Consider the following 23,136-nt stretch of genomic DNA (forward strand, 5'->3'; position numbering starts at 1 on the left):
TCAGCACACCTCAGCACACCTCAGCACACCTCAGCACACCTCAGCACGCACAGGACCCCGAGAAGAAGGGAAGCCAGAGCTGTGGCACACATGTGCACAGGCACTGTGAGCGAGGGCTGCTGTCCCCACCTTACTGATACACCTGCCCACACACACACCTCACTGACAGGTGCAGGCAGGACTCCGGTATGGCATCTTAAAACCAAAACCGAGATGAGACTGAAGATGCAAGTGGAAAGTGAAGCAGCTCCCCACGGATATCTGCAAAGGAAACATCCTGGGCACTGCTAGTGCTGCCTCTGCTGCATTCACTACAGAGATGTAACTAAAGCTTCCTTTCAGTTCTGAATGGACATCAAAACACAGAACCATTTAAGCAGTAGTTAACCTTATATAGATACGCCACCATCCCTTGGCTGAATCTAATTTTAGTTCTGCAGGCTTCACAGAAGCAGTTACAACCAATGGCAATCTGCCCACAGCAAGGCAGCCCTCTTGCGAGTTCCTGTGGCAGAGTAACAGACTGTGCTGTGAACAGTAAATTCCTACTACTGTGCTCTCCCTGAACTTCATCTCCTTCTAGGTACAAGGCAAAGAATGCCACCTGTTAACCCTCCTCCTCCACATCCACTGAATGTCAGAGACAACACGACAGACTGAACGCAGAGGACTCTGCCCCTTCGCACAGAACTGTTTCTTTCTGCTGTGGATATAAATTGATGTGAAGACACCCTGAAAAATACAGCAGTCTGAAGATATCACATAATCTTCCACTAAGTCCATGCAGCCAGCCACGTTGTCTTGCTACTCAGGAAAGCAGCAGTGCTGATAGTTAAGCTCAGCATTGACAACAAGGAGGAGGATGCCCCCTCTAAACACACCACGACACAGTAACAGGTGGAAGGACAGGGCTAAGATCCAGAGCCATGCTGGCCAGGTTTAAGGAAGGGAAAAATGGCCCTGAGCACCACTGGAATAAAGAAATAAATCAGATGACTTAGAAACTATTTGTTAAGACAAAATAACACATTAAAAACAGGTACATAATATGCAATGTGTTGAGGTTACTCTGGATAAAAATACCCACTGAAAAACAAGCTAGGATAAAATATAGCATTTCCTACTCCAGTTGGGTGAGCTGCTGAGAACGCCCATCCAAGTTCTCCAACACCCCCAAAATATACTGCCAAAAAGTGCACTGGAAATGCCAGAACTGCTTTCAGAAGCTGGCATCTCATCAGAGGGGATTACCCTGCATCTTCACACACGCTGCTGCAGAACACTATGGTATCTGTTTCAATTCATATGCAGCACTAACTACAGTGACCCCAATATTCAGACTATTAACACACAGACCAACTAAATAACTGCCAGTGACTAAGATCACAAGCTTTCAGGGAAACACAAAGTGTTTTCTTACTGTATCTTTGCTGAAAACTAGTTAAAAAGGGAAAAAAAAAAACAGCAAAAAACTGAGAAGGTAAAGTGAGTTTTCAAATGCTGAGAAAATTAAAAAAACAAATTTTTTTTTTTTTTTTTTCAAACAAGAGCAAGAATCTCTTGCTCATTTTCACCCTCAACAAACAAGCAGAGTAAGATGTAAGAAACAAAGGAATTAATTATTAAAAAAAGACAAAGTGAAGACATAACAGTGAGTCTCAGAAGCAGAATGAGGCAAGGTGGCAGCTTGAGGGAACTCCTGCAGATCTTTTTCAACAGCAATCCGTGGGCTGCATTTATTTGGATTTTTTTACTGAGATCTACTCGTAAAGCTACCGATCAAAGGAATTTTCTTCTTTTTTCATCTGCCGTTCTAAAAGCTCTTTTGCAGTTCTGTCCAGTTCCTGCTCTCGTGCATGGAAGAGCTGAGACAAGCAATTATCTGTATGCCTGGAGGTCAATGAGCCCCACATACAGCAATGCACACAGCTGCCTAAACCTACACGACGCCACACAGTCCAGAACAAGGACAGAAGTCAGCCTGAAAAAAAAAAAAAAAAAGCTTTCACATCAGTTGAAGCCAAGAGTTCAAGAAAAGCCTCTCAGATGAAGCAGGTTTTGGCCAAGAAAGGCCAAGAGAGTCAATGAACATCAGTGTGTGTCAGGACTCTGTTTTTCCCATAGCTTTGTCTAAGTTCTTAGCTCCAGAATAGACTTATTTCTCGTTCTAGTCTAAGGGAGTTCATTAGGAGCAGCTGATGTCTAAGCAGGCACACCTGGTAACTTCTTTTCACAAGTCTTATAAAGCTTTAAAATATTTAAGTGGCAAGATAAGTGAAAAGAACACAGAGAAAGCTCCACAGACACTCAGCAATGAAAGCCAAGCATTCAACTTTTAAAAACTGCCACATGTAGAGACTACCTCATGTTTGAAGACAAAACTTGAAGACTGAGAATTTCATACTGCCCATCCTTTTCCTTCAGAATTATCTACACCACACAGACAACCTCTCTCCAGTACTGCAGATGCTTCTGCATGCCCACCAGCAGCAGACATATCTCAATTTAAAAGTCATTTAAAGAGAATGAAGAGTGGAAAACGATACAAACAGGAACCATTCTGAATTAGATGCAGCAGTTGAGTGCAACACAGCCTGCAGTAACGCCAACTCAGAACTGCCTGAGCAGCCCCACAAAGTGAGATTCCAGATCCAAATTCTCCACGCAGCAGCTGATGTACCTCAATCTCATTAAGCATTGTTTGTTACTCAGGAAATGTGAAGCTGATGGCACTGCAAATAAAGAGTTTGTCATCGTATGGTAGCATTATTTTTTGTAGATCCAAATGCATACAAGGAAAGGAGGCTGATGATGCAGGAGGCTTTATCTCCAGAACTAATGACTTGCCTGCTACTAAGATCTTGAACGCAGAAACTCATCTTTAAGATAACCAGCTCTGCTCATTCCAGACAACAAAGGAGGCTTTTCTTTCATCATCCACAACCTACAAGCAAACTACAGCTAACTGCTGTCCACTTCAGTCAGCACCAATGCTGCAGAGACGTGGGTACAACACATGTGGACACGTGAAAGTTGGCACACGTTAGTGCAGTAACATGCATTTCAACCTCTGCCCGAGGAGAGCATTTCAGAAGACCAGGATGCTAAGGCTCCCAGATGTCTGCAGGCAGAAAACTATCTCACTCAGTAACAACAGGAAAAAACAAAGAGCAAAAGCCTCCCACACAAACAAGAGGATGTAGGAACTCCCAGCTGATTACATGAGCAACAGCACCACAAAGAGAGGCGCCAGCAAGTTCTACCTCTGAAAGGCAGAAGATCTTGATTAGGACTCCCGCATTTAGAGGCAATCTGGAGCAGCAACAGTGGCACTGACAAATTCCAGGCAGCTCCTGTGATCGTACAGGTGCCAAAGAGCTGTAGAAAACAAACCAGCTGTGCACTGTTGCAATCTTCAGAGCTGAAGCCCTGACCAGGTTTACAAAGCCTGCAAAAAGCCATATAAAAGAGATAAAGCAAAAGCAAGGCTGCTATGCTGTGACCTCTGAGTACAAAGGGCTAAAAAAACAGGGAATGCCGGGCACACCCCAGAGATGCACCACATCTGCAGCATGAAGACTGCCAACATCAAGGGGGCTTCGTGCAAAATGAGACCTGACCTCCAGCATTTCTGCCTGCACTCCAAGAGCACCCAAAGGAATGCACTCCTTGCAGAAGGACCCAGCCACCTAGGATAAAAAATCCAGTTTGCAGAGAACTGTACAAGCTTACAGAATATCAAAAAGGAAAAGGCACTTTTGCAAAAATCTTGATGGATCTCTCCAAAGAAAGTGACATCACTTGTTGCAAAAAGAAGGAAAAAAAACAACAAACATCTTCTCCTAGTGCCTGCTTCTGACGTTACCTTGCATTCCAGGGTTTGGCAACTGCTGGGATGAAACCCGGACCAAAGCCTGCACAAGCAGCACCTGCAGGTAGCTGAGAAAAGCCAAGCATGCAGCCCAGTTCTCACTGCTTGTCTGCTTCACTGAGGACTAAAAGAGGTGATGGGAGGAGCATAGAGCAGGGCAGGAATATACAACAGCAGAAACCTTAAGCAAATACCACCAGTGAAAAAAACAGCATCTGAGAAGCCAAAGCCAACCGCCACAAACCACCTACAGCAGAAGTCTCATCAAGCCAAAGAACAGAGGCTCTGAAGAATACTTCCACACCTCCAACTAAGTCTGAGAAAAGGCAAGGCAAGCATACAGCACATGGACACTACTAGACAAAACATTTCTAAGTTTGGATGCATAAAACAGCCCTGCAGTAAACATATAAAGAGGAACAATCCAGTAAGAAATTTCAGTTAAAAAAGCAAAGGGTTTTATGAGCCTGAAACACAAGTCTTTTTTTTTTTTTTAAACAGTTAATCCTTCCAATATGTACTGAAGCATTTAGGATGTAAGAAACTTGTTCTGCAGTTTAGGTCTGAAATAAAACTTCATTTTTGCATTTGTTTCCCAGTTAGTTTTACGCATTCTTTCACTTGTTTTTGCTTCTTTACATCGTGATAAGAGGGAACACTAGCAAGAGGAACACAGTATGTTACCACCGTCCTCTTTTTAATCCATACTTATTGACACCACCTTCAGTCTGAACCTCGCAGTCCCTTTTCTGAGATGATTAACAAGCAGTGCAGAAAGAAGGCAGGCAAACTTCAAGCTCTCACATCACACGCTGCGGGAGCACGCAAGCACCGTGTGCTGATGACCTACTAGGGACTCCTGTAGCGGCCTCTGAATCTGCGATCCCTGCTCCTGGAACGGCTGCGCCTGCGCTCCTTGCTTCGGCTCCGCTTCCTTTCCCGGCTCCTGCTCTTTTTTCTTTCCCGGTCCCGGCTCCGTTTGCGCTCCTTGCTTCTGCTCCTCTTTCTGTCATGGCTTCGACTTCGGCTCTTGCTCTTTTTTCTCCTGAGAAGATTAAAAAACAACACACCTTCGGTTACACGCGCAGCTCTGGGTCACCCCTCCTGTTATTTATCCACATTCCACAGCTCCTCTAACTTAATGCCACGAACGTTAACGTGAAAAGTTGCTACATCCTGCTATGTGTACAAGGACTTTTGTAGAAGGGGTGGATAAACATCAGGAATCTTAAAATCCATAATGAACAAGATCAAGTGCTCTGCAGCACTTCTTTCCAATCTAATTCTGTGACACCAAAGCATGTTCTCAGTTAGAGGAACAGGACTGGGGAATAAAATACCCAACATCACAACCATAGGATAGCAAAGTTTGAGGAAAAGAAAGACTTTTCTCCTGACGCTGTCTGTCACCACCTTTAACACTAAGAGCTTTGCTTCCTCTTTCAAAATCAAGCTGCTACTCCTCTCCTTGCTGAGCCATTTGCTTTTCTACATCCATGGTTCTTGTACATTAGGGGCAAACCAACAAGTCGATGACATCTCAGACCTGGACACAGTAGTGCAAGTGGGGCCTCATAAGGGCAGAGCAGAGCAGGACAACCCCCCCTCACCCTGCTGCTCCTGAGTGCAGCTCGGGGCACTGCTGGCTCATGCCCAGCTTTTCACCCAGCAGGACCCCCAGGTCCTCCTCCACAACAGCAGCAGGCCATGCTAACATATATGAACACCTGAGTATTTCGACTGAAACTGAAATGAGAGGTCTGAACCACTTCTGAAATTCAGGAAGCATTATCCTTCTTCCTACCTCAGTTTTAATTTGGGAGCTGGCCACTGAAACAGAAGCAAGAGTTTTATATATGCTTTAAAAAAACATAAATAAAGCTTCAGAACTTCAAATATTATGATCAGCTGATTTTGATGGGGTTTCAAGTCCATATTATGGCCTTGAAATATAGGCGTATTTATTATGAGAACTACGTTTACAAAATGTGATGATATACAGAACCTTAAAGTAAGGCAGTGATTAGGTAAGAACTTCAGCAATGCTTCCTGAAGAAAGCATGCTTGCAATCTGTTTCTGAAAGTTTTCATGTAATTTTAGAAGTTGCTTAAAACAGCTGTTGTACAAAAAAGTCAAAGAAAGACTCAATACTCAGTTGAGAATATGAGTAGCAATGAAAATGTTGGGACGGAAAAGGGGAGGGAAGTTGATGTGGAACCCAATATGGAACCTTTTCAAGAAAGCAATTCGATCTTCTGTCTGCACTGCTCTAAACTGCTTAAAATTTCACACAAAAGACTTAAATGCACAGCTAAAGATACAAAAAAATATAGGAGATGAATTGTGCTGAACCGCCCAAGTCTGTATTTTTATCTGCTGCTAAAACAATACACGTATCCACGAATTTGGTGGTATCACAAGGATGTAACTACATCCACACAAAAGAAAACTTCATAATTCCCCCTGCTGCCAATGCCAAGCCTTCCCAGCTCACTTCCTTTAGCACCAGTGATGTGCACGGCGCATCCCACAGCTCCACCAGCCCCCGCCCCTCCCACAGCACGAGGGCACTCACTTCTTGCTGCGCTCCTCGTGGCCGTTGGCACTGCTCAATTTGTTCTCATCCTAAGCAGGGTTGATAGAAGAACATCGTGAGGACGAAGCGGAAACATTTCAAGTGGTCAAAGGGTAATGGGAATAGGAATAAGAAAATACAAAACAAAAATTTTAATACTAAATTACTTGTTTAGAGTTTAACACGGAAAGCTTTAGATAATTTAAGTAGGCATGTTTAACCACTTTGCTGCTTAAATTTAAGTCATACAACTACGAAATACAAAACTTACATCGTTTAAAAGCGTGTATTAAATTGTAGATACTTCCTTACATGGTTTAGAGAGCAAGTTATCCTGTAGAATTCAGCACTCAAGTGGTTAAATGTTATTTCTATAAAATGTAAGAGGAAGCTTCAGGTTTGTGTGCCCCTCAGACCAGCACCAAGGCTACAGCTCTGCCTAACCCCAGTGGCCGCGCTAGCAGCCAGCCACTATCCATTCCTGTGACCGATGCCATTCCCGAGATCTTCGCTCATTTTCGTTGAAGGGTTGTAAGAGCTTGATGCCACCTCTGTCACACATCTCGCCCTGAAGCAAACAGGGATTCACACTGCTTTAGTAACGTCGACTCCCAAGAAAGTCATCAATAATCCACCAGTCCAGCCTAAACATTCCCTATTTCCATACCTGTTTACATGGAAAATATCCATGTTAAACCAGGAAACCACAAGAATTTCAACATAACAATTCACAATTTTCTCTTCAAGACTTTATATAACTACTAAATATTACATGAACTAAATACACAATTTAAAACTTACAGTGCTCATTCAAAATTCATGACACGGTTGTAATTAACACTGCAGAACAGACTAACAATAGCTGCTGTATAATTTATATACTCGCTTTACAATTTAATCACATGGGTTACATCAGAAGTACAATTCCTAAACGCCTCAAGTTTGATACACGTTACTTGAGAAACCAGTGCTAAAGCATGCACGATGTTAACACTTCACCACCACTTGGTGAAAAACAAAAAAGACAGTATTCATTGGCTGCTGGTTTAGGCAAAAGACATCGCTACACTCATCGGTAAGAATTTTGCATCAGAATTGACACTTCTTAATTGAACAACTAGGACAGAGGATACAGGAGATTGTCTGGAATGACAGTGCAGACTGTGATACTGTCTTTTACTTGCTAAGAACGGGCTGTTCAGGGATCCAAGAATTTAGGTAAATTCGTTCACTCAGCAATTGATTTCCACCTGCTCTGTTAAAAGATTAACCACCACCAGCCTTCTGCAATAAGAGCAAGTCTCACTTCTTGCCCTCAGCAGACTGTTCAAATATTTACTTGCCATGGGACTGGTGAAAAGGTTATTCTTGGAACCCTGCTGTTTTCCCAAACCACTGCATTCACCTTGTTGCTATACCAAACTGGACCTGGCAATTTTAGGAGAGATTTCTTGTTTTGGGGGGTAATTTTTTTTTTTTTTGGTTGGTTGTTTTTGTTTCTTGTTTTTATTTTTTTCTTTTTTTCTTTTTTTTCTTTCTTTTTTTTAACCTAGGGGACCACGGTACAGCGATACGTCACTCAATTACTACCTTATGATTGACAGTTCACACTGGAATCAAAGGTGAATTCATGGGAGTAGAGGTGAGATATCGTTAGGCAAGTCTACAAAGAGAGATAGATGGGCATTTATTCATCACGCTGAAGTGAAACTACTGCACAATATAATTACATTAACAGCACATATTTACTTGCAAGTTACATGTAATGCATCTCCAATAAGACAAATCATGAGGGCTCCAGGGATGTTAGTTTACAGTTCAGCAGTAGTTTCATGAATAATGCTAAATTAAGGTAAACAGGACCTCACTGGCACGTTTTTCTCACCTTCTTGTAAGGAGCTTCAAGCATTGCTTCTATATCAATATCATCAGCCATTTTTTCAGGACACCTGAAAGAAAAAAAACAATGCAGCTGAGAGGGAGAACCCCAGTGTCGAGCTCTTAAGAGTCGTTACTGCAACAGCACAGTTCACACGTCAGCCTCTCGGCAGCTATTTCCAACAAGCCTGGAATGAAGCTCGCCCAGTGAGCTGGTAAAGAATGTGACATCAAGCAGCAACCAACCACAGCTGAGAACAACACAGATGCGTGGGGCCCTGGGCAGCCTGGTCTGGTATGAAATGGGGAGGTTGGTGGCCCTGCCTGCGGCACAGGGCTGGGGATTCGTGATCCTTGAGGTCCCTTCCAACCCTGGCCGCTCTGCGATTCTGTGCTATCAGACAATTAGCAGGCAGAAAGCCCTGAGGTACTCCCAGCTATTTCTCAACAAAGAACACAGCTCACTGTGATGCAGCAACACAGGTCTAGTGGCCATCTTAGGAAATATCAGAGCTTGACCACAGGATTACCTGAGCTGCCTACAGACCACACGTTCAGGCAAACCCACCCGCACACTCCCTGCACTTGCCACCATCCCATTTATTACCCTGATGACTTGGACTGCCTTTAAGAAACGTGACTTCCTGCACAGCACAGGCCACGGAAGAAGCTTATGATTCAAGCTCCAAGAAAAGCACACACCTGATCCATTTAGTCCAGACTTTCAAGTCTCAGGAAAGAAAAGAAAAAGCAGCCATATCACACCATGCAATACCAGTTTTTGACTTCAACCTCCCCGTGTCATTTTGTGTTTATTATAGTCCAAATCCTCATGACATTTGATTCCCTTCTCCTATGCAAGTCCACTATCAAGAACATTTCAAAACTCTGCAGTGTTGAACGGAGACTCAACTTCCTAAAAACTATCAATAAAAGAGGATTTTTGTTTTCTTTTTTAGAACTGAAAAGCAAGGCCTCTAGACATGAGACATAGATGGAGAACTTTCCTCCACACGTGCCATGAATTTCTTTAAACCATGACAGTTCTTGCACCATGGTTGCAGGTACTGCTGTACAAGAACTGCACTTTCCAGCATAATTAAATAATTCCAAATTTACAAAATTCTTTAACTGTTCACCCATAACCTCTTAACTGAGATTACTGTACCAGAGCTTCACCACCTCTAAGAACCAAGTCTCTCTTCCCCATTAGTACGCAACAAACAGAAGAAACCTTTGCCAGTATGGGAGCGCTGGAAGTTCACGTTCAATGGCTTACCATCAAGGCACACTAACCTCATTGCCAAAGTTACTACCTCTGAGGCTAGTGTTACCACCAACACAGCCACCCTTAGTTTCTACCTAATGGCTACTATACTTTTTCTCAGAGCACTGACAGGCAGTTTTTCAAGTCCATACACATAATTCAACTGGCTGCTGCTCTGCTAACAGGAGCTACCACTAAGAAGAGCAGTATGATTAAGCACCACTAAAAAGCACCGGGTCAAAATGTGGTTTCAACACAAAACAATTCCATGAGTGGCAACTTCCACCCACGAAGGCTTTTTTGCCTGTGCACTTAGCCAACAGAACACATCCACATACGGCTGGGCAGGATTCTTCACACTTGAAGAGGAATGGCCAAGGGAGGTCAGGGCCAGAACAGGGACAGCCCAACTACGAGCCCCGTGGACGAGCACCTCAGGAATGCCGAGTGCTGCGCCCACACAAATAGGTGTAAAAGCAACAACCATCTTATGGAGGGTTAAAAAAAAAGAAAAAGAAAAAAGCCTTATCACAAAGCATTCGGCCACAGGACTTACTGTTCCAAACAAAGAAAAAGCCACATGCTGCGTTCAAACAAAAAGTTTATAGAAAAGACTTTTCATTAAACAAAGACACCCCTCGTGACCCTGCGCCACAACCAGCAGAGGACACAGAGGGAAGTGTTGCTCCACCACAGCCCTCCATTCCCACTTGTTCTGGGCTGTGTGCTGTCAGGCAGAGCCACAGGCAGTGCATGAGGTTATGGAGACCTTTGGCCTCAGCCCGTGCAATTGTACAATTCGTAAGCAGTGCAATACTGGTGTCACAGAATGCTTCCAACAAAGTACCTGCTCCATCTCTAACACACAGGCCCACTGACTACACAATTCCAGCCAGAAACCAAAACACACATAGCTATTTTGCTAGTAAAAAATCACAGATAAGAATCCATAAATTTTAAATGAGTATAAAATCATAACAGATTTCCAAATATTCTTCATTAAATACCAAAAAAACGTAAAAGGCTACTTATAAAAGGCTTCGTTGTTTTTGCTTTGTTTGGTTTTTTTTCTAAAGGAAAATAAAAGCTTTGTATGCTTGAAATCATTGGAGAAAGAAAAAAATAGGAATGAGTTATACTTGAGACTTCCACAGTCAACAAGAAGCCTAAAAGAAAGTAAGATTTACTACTGCTGACTTCATCAGTATTTCACAACGTAAATCCATCCCTCTTTACCACCGTAAGTAACAAGAAGTTTAAAATACCAATTCGGTCCGCGTTTTGCTAACAAGAGGCACGGAGAACCGTTACGGAGAGCTTCACCAACCGGACTGAGAGCACAGCTTTGGCCGCACGGCGCCCCTGCCGCCCACATTCGCATCCCGGCACTCCCAGCGCTCCGTGCGCAGCCAAAGAGGAAGGAAATCGAATTCGGTTCTCAGCGACGCCGCCACAAGGCCGAGCCCCGCCCCGCCCCCCCCCCCCCCGAGCCGAGGTCCCGCTCCGCAGCCATCCGGGCCTCAGGGCCGCGCTCAGCTCCCGGCCCCGCGCCTCGACGGCCCGAGGGCCGCTCCCCACGGGTGGCACGGCCGGGTCGCACAGCGCCATCGTGGGGGGACTCGGGGAGGGACAAGGCGGCGACGGGGACAGCCGGACCCGCCCGCTACGTGGCCGCGGGGGCAGCCGAGGCCGCACGGCCGGGCCGCGAGACGGGGAGCGGGCCGAGCTCCGCCAGCCTGTGCCGAAAGAACGCGGGCCGGACGCCGCAGGGAAACCGGCGGCAGGGCCCGAGAGCGCGGCACGGGGCGGCCCTACCGGAGCGAGGAAGCCGCGGCGGCAGGAGACGCGGGCCTCGTCGCCCCGCGGGCCGGGCCGCGGCTCACCCGGTACGCGACCCGGCGCCGGCCCGGCAGTTACCTGCGCCGCGGGCAGCCGCTGTCCTCGTTCGGGTGTCCAAGGCCTGGCGACGGCAGCGAAAGCTCCGGGCTCCGGCGCTGGCTGCGTTGACGGTGGGGGATGGGCACGAGGGCTCGGCAGGCCCCTCCGAGCGGTCAAAAGGCGGACGGACGGCGCCGCTCGGCCGGCCGCGGAGGCGGCAGGCGGCAAAGAACAGCACGATCGTGACGAGCGGTCCCCGGACCCGGGTTGGGCCCCGGCTCTGGCCGCGGCGGCTGCTCCCCGAAATGGCGCCCGCCGCGTCTCGCTGCTCGCAGGCTCCGCACACGGCACGGGGGCGCCCAGTACCCGTCGCAGGGGCTCTCGCGAGACACAGAGCCCGGCCCCGCGCCAGCCACCTCTCGCGAGACAGTGCGGCCGGAAACCGGCTCTCAAACGCTCGCGAGACTCGGTAAGGGCTGCAAGACCACCATCTCTGCTCCTATGTGCTCTCGCGAGAGTGCGCGCACCCGCCGCGGGAGGTCAAAGGTGACCCGTGGGGATTTAAATTCAGCGCCGCCATCTTCTTGTGTGGCTTCCTGGGGGAGTTGATGGTGGTTGCTGTGGTTTTGTGTCCTTTCTTAGTTACTGGGCCTTGAGGTTGCTTGTAGCGTGTTTGCAGGAAGGGCCCTATCTGATCTCTTGTGAGCTGTCTTTTGGGTTGCCTGTGACCACCCTTGAGCTTCAGCGGCCCAAACAGTCCCTGCTCACTTAATTGTTTTCACAGTGTTGTTTGTTTTCTTTTAAGTGGGTGTGCTCACTGCTTTCCTGCACCCCGGATGGCAGCTCAGAAGGGTAAAAAGTGCCTTTTGTGTAAGGTGTTCTATTCTTTTTCCACAGTGTGCACATTGGCCTTGTGCTGGTGGCTGCGGGCTCAGAGTCTTTGCTTTTTTTTATGCTGAAGCATCTATGTGATTATCCCTACAAAGTATTCCTGGGTAGTTACAGTGCTGATGTTAAGCTCTAAGTGAGAAAGGTCCTCTTGCAGTCCTTTGTCATCTGGGGCCTTTTACCTAAAGAAACGGAAAAGCTTAACTTTAGAGAGATAAAAAGGAACTGGACAAGATAAAGTGGACCCAGGATAGGAGGAACAGAAGCTGGGAACCTGCAAAGCCAGCTCAGGCTGTTAGAGGACAACTTTAGGCCATACTGCATCTGGGAGATCTTGTCAGCTATCCAAGGTATGCTTCCAGAGAGGCTGTGAACAGTGACTGATGCAAAGCTTCAGCGGTGCTGTAGCTTTGGCATCTTTTAATCAACAAAATATGCATGTGTTGCCAGCTGGGAAGTTTTGTTGGCAAAGTTGCAGGCACACACAGGTGTCTTGTCCAGCTTGAGCCTATTTTCTGTGGGAAAGCCTTGTTACTCCATTTTTTGAGCAAGGTTCTTTAAGAGACTAAGAAGTGTTACTGTTCCAAACATTTGGTAGAAGTGTAGATCACCACAGTAATGAGTTGAAGGAGGGATCACTGCAAAGGCAAGGTATTTGCCTAGACCCGTCTCCTTATCTTGTGAATACTGTGCAGGCCTGTTTAATTACAGCAAGCAAACTTAGTTAGGGAGGAAAAGTTCTCGCAAACTATGCTTGCACACATTGTGGTAGGGTCAGAGTAAGGCCCCCCTGAAGCCCCTCCAACCCAGTTCCAGAATTTTCTAAATCTTGAACTGCTCTTACACAAGAGTAGGATCATACCTTGATCACAATGTTAGAGGGCAGCTGATGAGTATCTGAGACCCTAGACTCATTTCTGGAATGTTCTGAAGGACTCAGCTTCTCCTTAGGAAGAGGAGGGACATCAGCACTGCTCAAGGATCAACTCTGGCATCGCTGGATCCAAGAGTGGTGACTGCATCTTTCTCTCTGTCCCTCCCCCCACCTCTCCTTTCAAATTATGTTGTTTACCAGAAACAATATATTCTGTGTAAGCCATTAGACATCAGTATCCAAATATCTGCCTGAGTTCGTTACATCAAACAACTTCATGCTTACTTGAGATCCCAATCCATCCTTATACATCCTTATACATCCAAGTCCCAGTGTAAGCAACATGTTTTGGCTGACAGTAGCAAGTGAGAATTGCACAAAGGATGTTCTATAAACCAGAGGAGCTCATAACAGTAACTGTTGTGGAAAGCGCACAGCCTATGTAAGCTGTGTCCAGCATAGGAAATCCTGAGCTGTGTCTGTTGCAGCCTGAGAGCACAGGAGGAAGCCTTACCTTGTTAATAATGTTCTTTCTTTCTTGGGTGAAATGGATGATGGTTGGGGGTAGTGTTAGGCTTGTTTATTGTAGGAGAGAGCAAAATGTGTTGGGCAGGAAGTTGAAGCTGCCAGTGTTCCTTTGTGTCTGGCTCTTCTGATGTAATGACTGACAGTGGCTGTGTCTTCATGGTGTCTGTTCCTCCCTTTGGCTAAGGGCTCTGACAGGATTCCTCAGGCTCAAGACCAGCAACACCTGGTGGTGTCACTGCTGAACCCTTCTGCAGGAAGCTTTCCCTGGTTAAGGGATGCCCATATCTGACAGCCTTTTGCCTGCCATAGACCCAGGTACATCTAAGATTGTTGGTAACCTGGCCTCCTCTTGCAGCTTTTGGCCCAAGCCACTGCTGACTGCCATATAGAGTCTGCAAGCACCTTGGGGGCAAATGGTTTAATGGAAGAAGTATGAGTGTCTTGTGAGATGAAGCCTGATTGTCTCAGTAATAGTGCTTTGTTTCCCCTGGAAGACCACAAAATGGCACATTCGTATTTACATTTAATTCAGTAATATTCTGGAAGTTTGAGCCAATTCCTCAGTACAGTACACTGTGGCACTGAGTGGTTTCGTACTGAAGCCAGCAGCAGACAAGCATTAGTGACTGGGCTTAGGGCATTTTTTTCTCTTATGAGTCTGGAACAGTTTATAGAGAAGATTTAAACAAACTTTGTCTTCTGAAACTCTATTTTTTTTTTTCCACAGCTAATGGAAATACTTAAACCAATGGGGGGGAGCTACAAACTCAGGTCTATAGGCTTCCAAATCAGAATGTATTTTATCACGCTGCATGGTGCTGGGCTCAGCAGTGGTGTCACTCGGCTGCTTCTCCTTTCACTGAGACATTTCTTAGCAAAAGCGTTCATGGGTAAGGGCCGGGCTGGGCCTGCAAGGGAGGCTTGCTGCCATTCCTGCACTGGGCGCTGCAGGATGCACTGTTTGTGGCACAGGTCAGTGTGAGAGACATGGAGACGGTGCTACGAGCACCAGTGCCGTTGCCGCTGCAAGGAGGCACCGGGGAGGTCCGGAGCAGGAATTCAAGTAGTTCGAGGATGCCGTGTGGGTGCTGAGAGCTCTCGCAATTGAAAACTCAGAAAGGAGCTGAAATAAAAAAACACTTGCGCCTTCCCACACCGGGAGTCGAACCCGGGCCGCCTGGGTGAAAACCAGGAATCCTAACCGCTAGACCATGTGGGACTGCATGCTAGGTGCCTCTACCGCGGCGTCAGCTTCCTGCGCTCCGCCTGCGGTGCAGCGCCATCTACCGACCGGGTCCCCACACTGCTGCGCCGACCGCGCGGGTCGAGGACGCGTAGTGCGGGCCGCACCGCCCCGCCACCGCGTGCCCGGGGACAGCGAGGGCCGGGGCGCTCAGAGTCAGCGCACCTGGCTCATCTCAATCTGCCAGCGTGTAAAACTGCCTCTGCGGTTTGAAAGTTCGAGTGTAAATAGGAGTAAACAGGAAAAAACAAGTAATAGGGCTGCTGTAGTGAGCGCTCTTCGAAACCAGTCCCAGGGATGTACCTGGGCGAGCGGACAGGCTGCGGAGGCAGAAAGCCGGTCTGTAATGGGCCCCGCGCCGGGTCTCGTGTCAGCGTGCCATGCAGACCGGGTCTGCGATCCCAGCAGGCAGCAGCTGCCCGGGAAGAGGCGAGCCATTGGTGCTGAGAGGTGGGAGGGACTTCGATCAGAACCGTGCTGGTAAGAGAGCGCTGTGAGACAGGGAATATCGTGGGTGTGATCCGGTATCATTAAAGAGCAGCTACACAGAAATCCCTCCCAAAAGAGCTAATTTAAAAAAAAAAAAAGCCAAATGGAGAACATGCTTGCAAAAACCTCTTGTTTCACCAGACGCAAAACTATTCTAAGAATAGTCTCAAATGGCTGCAAAGCTTGGCAAAGAAAGATGTGAAATACTAAATTAAAGATGCAAAGCTGATGCAGACCATGTCTGTTTGCCAGTAAAGAAGATCCCAGTCAAGTTCCAGGCTGTCCAAAGGCTCAGGAGTGGAATTGCATGTGGCCATGTGTGCAGGTGCTGCTTCCTGCAGGATCAGAGCTGCAGCCCCCGGCCTTTGCAGGGCGCAGGGCTGCACTGCTTCGTGCTCCTGCTTCTTTGGCAGGAGAAGGTTAGAGCCTGTTTCTGTGAGGTCAGTCAGGCTTTGGCACAGCTGTGGCAAGATCTGGGCTTCCGTGCACCAGCCTGCCTGTCCTCAGCTTCAGATCTGCCTGGGTAAACACATCTGTGCTGCAGATGAAGACACTGTGTTCTGGCCTCCCAAGGGCTGCTCCTTCACCTGGGTGCACTCTGGTCTTATAGAAAGCTCTCCTCTCCTGATTTGCACCATCCAGCAACAATTTGGGGATCTATATATGGGCCAGCAATGAGTTATTTGCTGGGGTGCTGCTTCAAGGGATCTGTTGAGTTTCCTGGGGAGCTCTCATGCTCATCCTGCACAACCATGGAGGGCCAGGCCTTGAGGAGCGGCTGGGGCTGGGCTGAGATGCGTCTGCTGAGAGTAGGTGATGCTGCCCAGCTGCGTCAGGGATGTGTGATGACTGTAGAGAATAGGAGAATTTGCCACCATCAATAAACTTAAAGAACTAAGTTGTCATTTTTTTATTGCTGTCATAGGACAGGTAGAGAAATTTGGACAACTCAAATGCAAATCTTTTAACCTTTCTTGTTCTCTGACTTTGAAATTCACGTCCATCACAGTCCCACTGCACTGTGGGTGCTCTGGGAACAGGCCTCGTTTACATGGTCCCATAAAGCAGCTGTGTTCAGAGTTTGCAGGCAGTGTCACTATCACCTGCATCTCAGCGTTTCAAACTGCCCTGCTGGGGCATCTGAGGCCCCATCCCTGCAGGTGTCCGAGGCCATGGCTGGGTGCTGGGCAGCCTGAGCTGGGGAGCAGACAGCACACAGCACGGCTGGGGCTGGGGGAGCCTTTCCATCCCAGCAGTGCTGGGATTCTATGAATTCCTGTCCAGCAGCGCTGTGGGGGCAATAGCTCTTCTCCAAAAAGCTTCTGGGGGCACACGTGCTGCTTCCAGCTGGAGTCTCTGCAGAGCTGGCAGCGCCTTTTGGGCTGAGCTGACCATCTGTAGGAAATGCTGTCAAAAAGCTGATTTTGCTAAGTCATCCCTGTATCACTGCTGAAGAACAGTGTGCAGGAGCAACCGCTTGCACTGACCACACAGGGATCCCCAGTAAATGCAGATCCTGAAAGCTGGGGAAGGCAATGTGTGCTGGTGTCCAGCTCACTCATGTGGAAAAGAAATGGCCTTCACCCTGTGTAGACTCTGCTCAGCAACAGCGAACCAGCCACGGTGTTATCAACACTGCTTTTATTACAGATTCCCAAACACAGTGTGATACAGGGTGGTAAAAGAGAGTTAACTCCATCCCAGCCAGATCCAGTGCAGCACAGAATACAGTACAAGCTGCCTGGGAGGTGACAACAGCTCACACTACCTCTGGTACCAGGCTGTGTCAGCTGTGCCAGCACCATACATCCCCAGACCTGGAGTCAGACATATCCCCTCTGCCAGAAAAGACTCCAGTGCTGTTGTGTCGCCAGACAGCTTAGATACTGAGGATGGCCTTACTGTTGTAGCACCACCTGATCTGGAAAGGCAATCTCTAGTTCAGAAACATAACTTCTCCCTGTGGTTACAAAGTGGAGCAGAGAGTTTGCTGCCATTCCCAATGGCTTCTACAGGACCATGGCTGGACCATGAGAAAAGATGAAGGATATAGAGCAAACAAGCACTTCTCATACTCAGTTTAGGAATGTTATCAGTGAGTATTAGTAAACAGGCAGCGTGCAGGCAGGACTCAAGACATTATCTTCGGTGAAATGGATTAACCTCAATTAATAAAAAAAAAAAAATTGTCATCATTTCAACAAAGGAATATGGTAAGAAAAGCAACCTACAGATACTTCAGTTGGAAACATCTGTAAACAACAAAATGGAGCAAATCTGTCTGTGATGGTGAAGAATAACAAGAATAATGGAATAAAACTGAGAATGTGTAATGCACTCCCCTTAGCAGGAAGGGGAATTCTGGATGACGGCTCAGGAGACAACAGGACCAGCAAGAGCCTCTGCACTCATGGGCATGCTGCAGGAGACCCTATAAATCCCCTTCTTCCTTTATCTCCATAGTTCTGGTGGTGGGACTTTCTGTCCAGGTTTCTCACAGAAATGGTAGCCCGATTAATTTGTCAAAGGTTGTAAGAAAACAAAACAAGAAAACAAAAAAACAAGGCTGCATGATTAGCTTCAGCATTTGCAGGTTCTTTCTGCTCTGTTCTTGGCAAGTACCATCCACAGTATTACATTGCCTGGCACGGCCATCAGCCACAGACGGCTCTGGCAGCTTGTGTAGCCTGGCGGGAGAGGGAACAGCGAGCTGAAGTGCGATGGGACACCAAGGTCACCACTACTCATGTTGCTACTCGGGTACAGCATTGCTGTTCCCACTGCTAGCCTTGGCCACCCACCTCTGGCAAGCATCCCCTGCGCCAGGCACTGTACTGCAGCTGGTGCTGGGACTTGTGCAGCCGAGCCACGCACAGTGCTTAACGTCCCCTATGTGGGAGAGAGAACCGCTGGCTGGCTTGCGTGGTCTGGCTGATGGGTCAGCCCTTAGGGGGCAGACTGAAAGCAGCAGAGCTCTCACTGGGTACAAGGAGGTGTCAGTCATGGAGTAGAAGTCCCTTAGAAGCTCTAACTGATCTGGTGGTAAGGTGATGCATCTCATTTGAGAAATTTATCTGCTCTGTTCTCTCTGTGCTCCAGCCTCACAGGAGACCCTGGGAGTCCTGAAGCAAGGCAGGGCATCTCTGCTGGGGACTTCTTCCCAACCATCATTACCAGAAACCTGAGGGTTTAGTTCACAGAAAGTGACTTGAGAGCAAGGTTTCCCATCCAATTCTGCCTAGCTTTGGGGCGAGGACTACCAGGGACAGCAGGTTTGGGGGGCTTCCCACCTCCACCTTCCTCCCCACTTCTCTCCCTTCGTGTACAGTTCTGGTTTCTGGCTCTGCTCCTCACCCCTGGCACAGTGGTGGCCTTATCATCCAGCCTGGCAGAACACCTCACTCCAGCTTACGACCTGTTCAACAAGCTGATGTAGTTCACTCATCTGGACACAGGAATGAAGAGCAGCAGGAGGAGCAGGACTTGAAGCACAGGGAGTCCTCAGCTCAGCTATCTCACCCAGCTGCAGCCATGTGTCCCCTCAAAGGGCCTGTAATCACTGTCTCTGATGTTCTTCCCCTCTTCCCAGTCCCCTGTAAAAAGGCAGAGCTCTCCCATACTGTGGGGAGCACTTACCCCTGCCAGAGCCCCCTCCGCAGCTTTGCAGGCAGCCAGGGAGCCACAGAAGCAGGAAAGATGGCAGAAACCTCTGCTCTGTGTTTTCAGTCACAGTCTGTTTTAGAAAGCAAGAGAGGAAACAAAGAGCATTTGCTGTTCCATCTGTTTCCTGGTCCCATGCTGCTAAGGTTGGGTTGCAGCCAGCTGCTGCTATTGCCAATCGGTAACGTGATAGTGTGACTGCTTACTTTGCAAGGGAGCAAAAGACGGTAAGATGGAAAAAATTGGGACAGGATGATTTTTAAAAAGCCCCATTGCAGAACATCTGGCTTCTTATATACATTTACATCATGCCCATGATAAAAAAAAAAAAAACAACAACAACAAAAAAACCTGCTCATTGCTGCTTGAAACCACGTATTTTTACAAATGGCCAAATATTTCCAACTAGCTCTTTCCAAGTGACAGTCCTGAGCTATTTGATTTCTTCAGTCAGCTTCAAAACACGGACAGGGTTAATTAAGAACAGGGATGTTTTTTTATTTGCTTCATACATGCTAAGGCCTTTGCTGGAAGAGGACTCTCACAGTGCACAATCCAGGGAACCTCAGCCATCAGCTCACGCATCCAGGTCAGCCTAGTCCCGTTCAATAAAGGATCTGAGACATTTTATGGAAGATGTCTGCCCTCCAAAATAATGGAGAATTCACATCTGCTTTGTTCAGTTTGAGCCTCAAGCCTCTCAGAGGGGATAAGAAGCACTCTGGTCAGAAGGCACCTTTGAAGGGCGCTAACCCAAACCCTCGCTTAAGGGAGACCATCACTGATGGTAGATCTGGTCAGCTGTGGCTTTGTGTAGCCAAGCCCTGAAAACTCGGTAAGAGGACGGTAAGCTGTACCCCTGGTGAGCCAAACGCTTTGTCTTGATTACCGGTACAACAAAGAGCTGCCCATGGTGAGAAATCTTAGAATCATAGAGTCATCAACGTTGGAAAAGACCTCCGGGATCTTCTAGTCCAACCCCAACCCCACCGCACCATGCTCACTGACCACGTCTGTCTGTGCCACAGCTACAGACCTCACCCAGGTGCAGGCACTTGAAGAGGTGGTTTGGTGGTTCTTGGAACATTGTGGAGTACTATTGGGTCTTTCATTTTAAAACTGCGCTGCGTTGGCACTTGCCACAGCCACCAAGAGACAGAAGGGGAGGGAAAGAGATGAGAGGTAGAGCTGCCTCTGCTGAGATGGGGCCATACAAAGGCGGTTTGCTCCTCTGGCGGGGCTCTTTGCTCCTACGAGCGGGCCCTGCTCCCTGGGTTAGGCACTTCAGTATCCAAGGCATTACTTCTTCCTGGAGCCTGCTGGGGCTGCAGCAGAGCAGGCTGCTCCTGGTCCTGCTCCCCATTCCAGCCCTAGGGCTCACAGTGTTGAAGAGCATTAGGAGGGGGCAGGAGAGGAGAAAGCAAAGTAGTGTTGTAGCTGAAGGTGCAGTCCCACCATGCCAGAGAAGCAGAGCAGGTCCTGCAACGGTAACCAGCCACACCAGTGGCTGAGGCAGGCCCTGGGTACAGCCTGCTGGTGGTCGGGGCAGCAAGGAAGGCCTTTGTGCAAGGTCCTGATGATGTCCTGATGTGCAGTGTTTGCACAGGTCTGTCAGCAGAGCAGCTGCATGAAGAGGAGTGGGTGTACGACTCCTGGCACTGCTTCTTCCACCCAGGAGCAGCAGCTGAAGGAACCATTTGAGCGTGATCTCAGGCACCTGGCTCCTTTTGCAGTTGTTCAGCGATAGCTGTGGGAAGCGTCCTTCAGCCAAGAATGGACAGCAAGGGGATACCTTGGCCTGGAACCACTGGTCGGACATCTCTTAATTCATCTTGCAGCAACCCAGTGTTCACAGCCTCACAATTCACAAAGGCTGTTTCTTCCAGTGCCTGGTGGGAAATGTGGTTTCATTACTAGCAAAAGAGCCAGAGGTTCGTAACCGTCTGCTCTCAGAGACGCTGTGATGTCTTTGCCACGCTTTCAAAGACCATTACAGACATTTCATGTCTACCTCCTGCTGCTGACAGGGGTGTGCTGATGGCCAGCATTGCATCCAGCCAGCCTGATCCCCTGTGCCTGCCTCAGTGAGACCTGCCCACACCACCCGGGGGGGGGGGACCTCCTTATGTTGTTACACCAGGCAGAAGTTTTCCTCAGCCCACGAGGCCTGAGCTATGCGAACCTCAGGGAGAGCCACTGCAGAGGCCCTACAGAAGAGGCATTTTCCCTCTGAGGATCTGCTTGATCTTTCCCCTCCAGGATCTGCCTCCTCCTCCCCGAGCAGCACACACAGCTCACACCCACCGGCGCTCTGTGGCTCTCCCAGAAGTCACACCCTGCCCTGGCAGCTTGGTGCCCCTGTGCAAGTCCCAGCCTCACTGTGTCATTCCTCCTGGTGTCCCTACAGCAGGGGCTCCAGTGACCTCCCAACCCCCAGCTGCTATTTTTAGTCTTCATGAGGCTCCTGCCAGTGCTGCAGTGTCAACCAGACTGCTAACATTTTTACACGCTGACTCTACCTCTACATGAGCCCTCGAACAGAGGCTGTCAGGCAGCTGTAAGCATTTTCCCAGATTTGCTGTGTCCCTCAGAGGACAGGTATAGCCTTTATTGGCAAAGGCAGACAGCATCTGCAACTCTGCAACGAAAGCTGCCAGGTTAACCACATTTTAGAGCTACACCAGAAACTTTCATTTGGAGTGTTAACTCCTGCTTTTCCCCTCTGCTGCTCCACGCCCCAACCCTGAGTTTTGCTGCCCGCAGCGCTGATCCCATCCTGCCTGCCCCGCGGTGCCACCAGGGATGTCCTCAGAGCTGCCGCAGGGCCCCGCTCTCCATGTGCACTGAATCCAGCCTGTGAGCAGGCAGCCATGATCTCACTGTCTCTCTATTTGTTATTTACAAGTGCAGGGGGACTTTGCTCAAATGTCTTCAGATTAAGTTACTCCAAAGTTATTCGGCAGTGCCAAAACAGCATCAGGGAGGCAGCACGGCAAGGGCTGTGTCTGGTGTACACTGATGGGCTGAGAGGGGTCACACCTGGCCGTGCGGGAGCCCACAGACCCCTCTGCTGGAGGCAAAGCCCACCTGGTGTCTGCCATCTCACACTGCCACGGGCAGAGCCTGTGGAGCTCAGGCACCCCGAGGCTTTGCCTCCACATGGTGCTGCTCCTCCCTGGAGGGACAGGGCCTTGCCGGCTCTGCTGTGCCACTGGGTGATGTTCTCCAAGTGGTGCTGCCAAGGCTGTGCTGACCGAGCAGGGCTCAACTCTTTGCAGCACTCCTACTCATGGGATGTCAGAGCTCTGCCTTGTCTTGGGGTCTCTGAGTTGCTGTTGTCAGTATGCCGATGGCTGACATGTGCACAGGCTGTGCCGGATGTTCCTGCACAGCCTTGGCCAGGCTGTCGGGGCTGACAGACACAGAAATCCTCCTCCGGACAGTCGTGATGTGGCACAGGCCCCATGCACACACATGGCACAGCTCTGCTATATGGATGCCCCACAGTGCCCATGTCTGACAGCCCGGCAGGGAGCAGCGCTCCGTGGCACCAAACCTCTCAACCCACAAGGCTTTGCCATTTCGCAGAGGGGATTTTTGTTCCCTCGTGGAAAAGGCACCGTTGTTCACAGCGAAGCTTCATTTCACGGAACAGAATGGGGTCCCACAGCTGATTTTGGGAGACACCGCACCCTCGGGCTCCCCATCGCTCCGTGCTGCTGCCAGAGCCCCGCGGCTCCCGCCGGGCCCCCGTTCTCCCTCAGCAGAGCCTTCTCTCCCCGCTCCATGTCCCCGGGCACCCCGCACCCCACCCGGACCGACCTCCCGAAGCGGACGCGCAGGCAGCAGCCGCCGCTCCCGAAGCGCCCTCCGCCGCCGCCAGGGGCTGCCCTCGGCCCGCGGTCCCCACGGTTTTTGGGGTGCCTGTGTGCGCTGGGGACTGTCCGGAGGAGGATTTCTGTCTCGGCCCGGCCCGGCGCGGCG

At 48.9% G+C, this 23,136-nt stretch overlaps 1 protein-coding gene and 1 non-coding gene across 7 annotated transcripts in view; both read right to left on the minus strand.

Moving 5' to 3' along the window:
- Positions 1–11,609, minus strand: part of RBM39 (RNA binding motif protein 39) — a 28,787-nt gene extending 17,178 nt beyond the window's left edge. For 3 of the 6 annotated variants that reach the window (XM_042835472.1, XM_042835471.1, XM_042835470.1), the window contains exons 1-4: positions 10,858–10,876; positions 8,333–8,396; positions 6,448–6,497; positions 4,722–4,916 (exon numbers count right to left, since the gene is read on the minus strand). In XM_042835472.1, coding sequence (XP_042691406.1) covers positions 4,722–4,916; positions 6,448–6,497; positions 8,333–8,383 — 296 coding nt within the window. In that variant the 5' untranslated portion in view covers positions 8,384–8,396; positions 10,858–10,876. Of the gene's footprint in view, positions 1–4,721; positions 4,917–6,447; positions 6,498–8,332; positions 8,397–10,857; positions 10,879–11,509 lie in introns of those variants that run through there. The other 3 variants (XR_006171557.1, XR_006171558.1, XM_042835474.1) reach the window with 3 other exon arrangements.
- A 3,298-nt stretch (positions 11,610–14,907) lies between these two features.
- On the minus strand, positions 14,908–14,979 carry TRNAE-UUC. The gene has a single exon. It is a non-coding gene; the product is annotated as a tRNA-Glu (tRNA).
- Between the last annotated feature and the right edge of the window lie 8,157 nt (positions 14,980–23,136).

This window comes from Centrocercus urophasianus, unplaced genomic scaffold (assembly GCF_019232065.1).
Source record: "Centrocercus urophasianus isolate 14NV4802_14NV808 unplaced genomic scaffold, USGS_Curo_1.0 seq_53, whole genome shotgun sequence".
In the NCBI taxonomy this organism is placed as follows: Eukaryota; Metazoa; Chordata; class Aves; order Galliformes; family Phasianidae; genus Centrocercus; species Centrocercus urophasianus.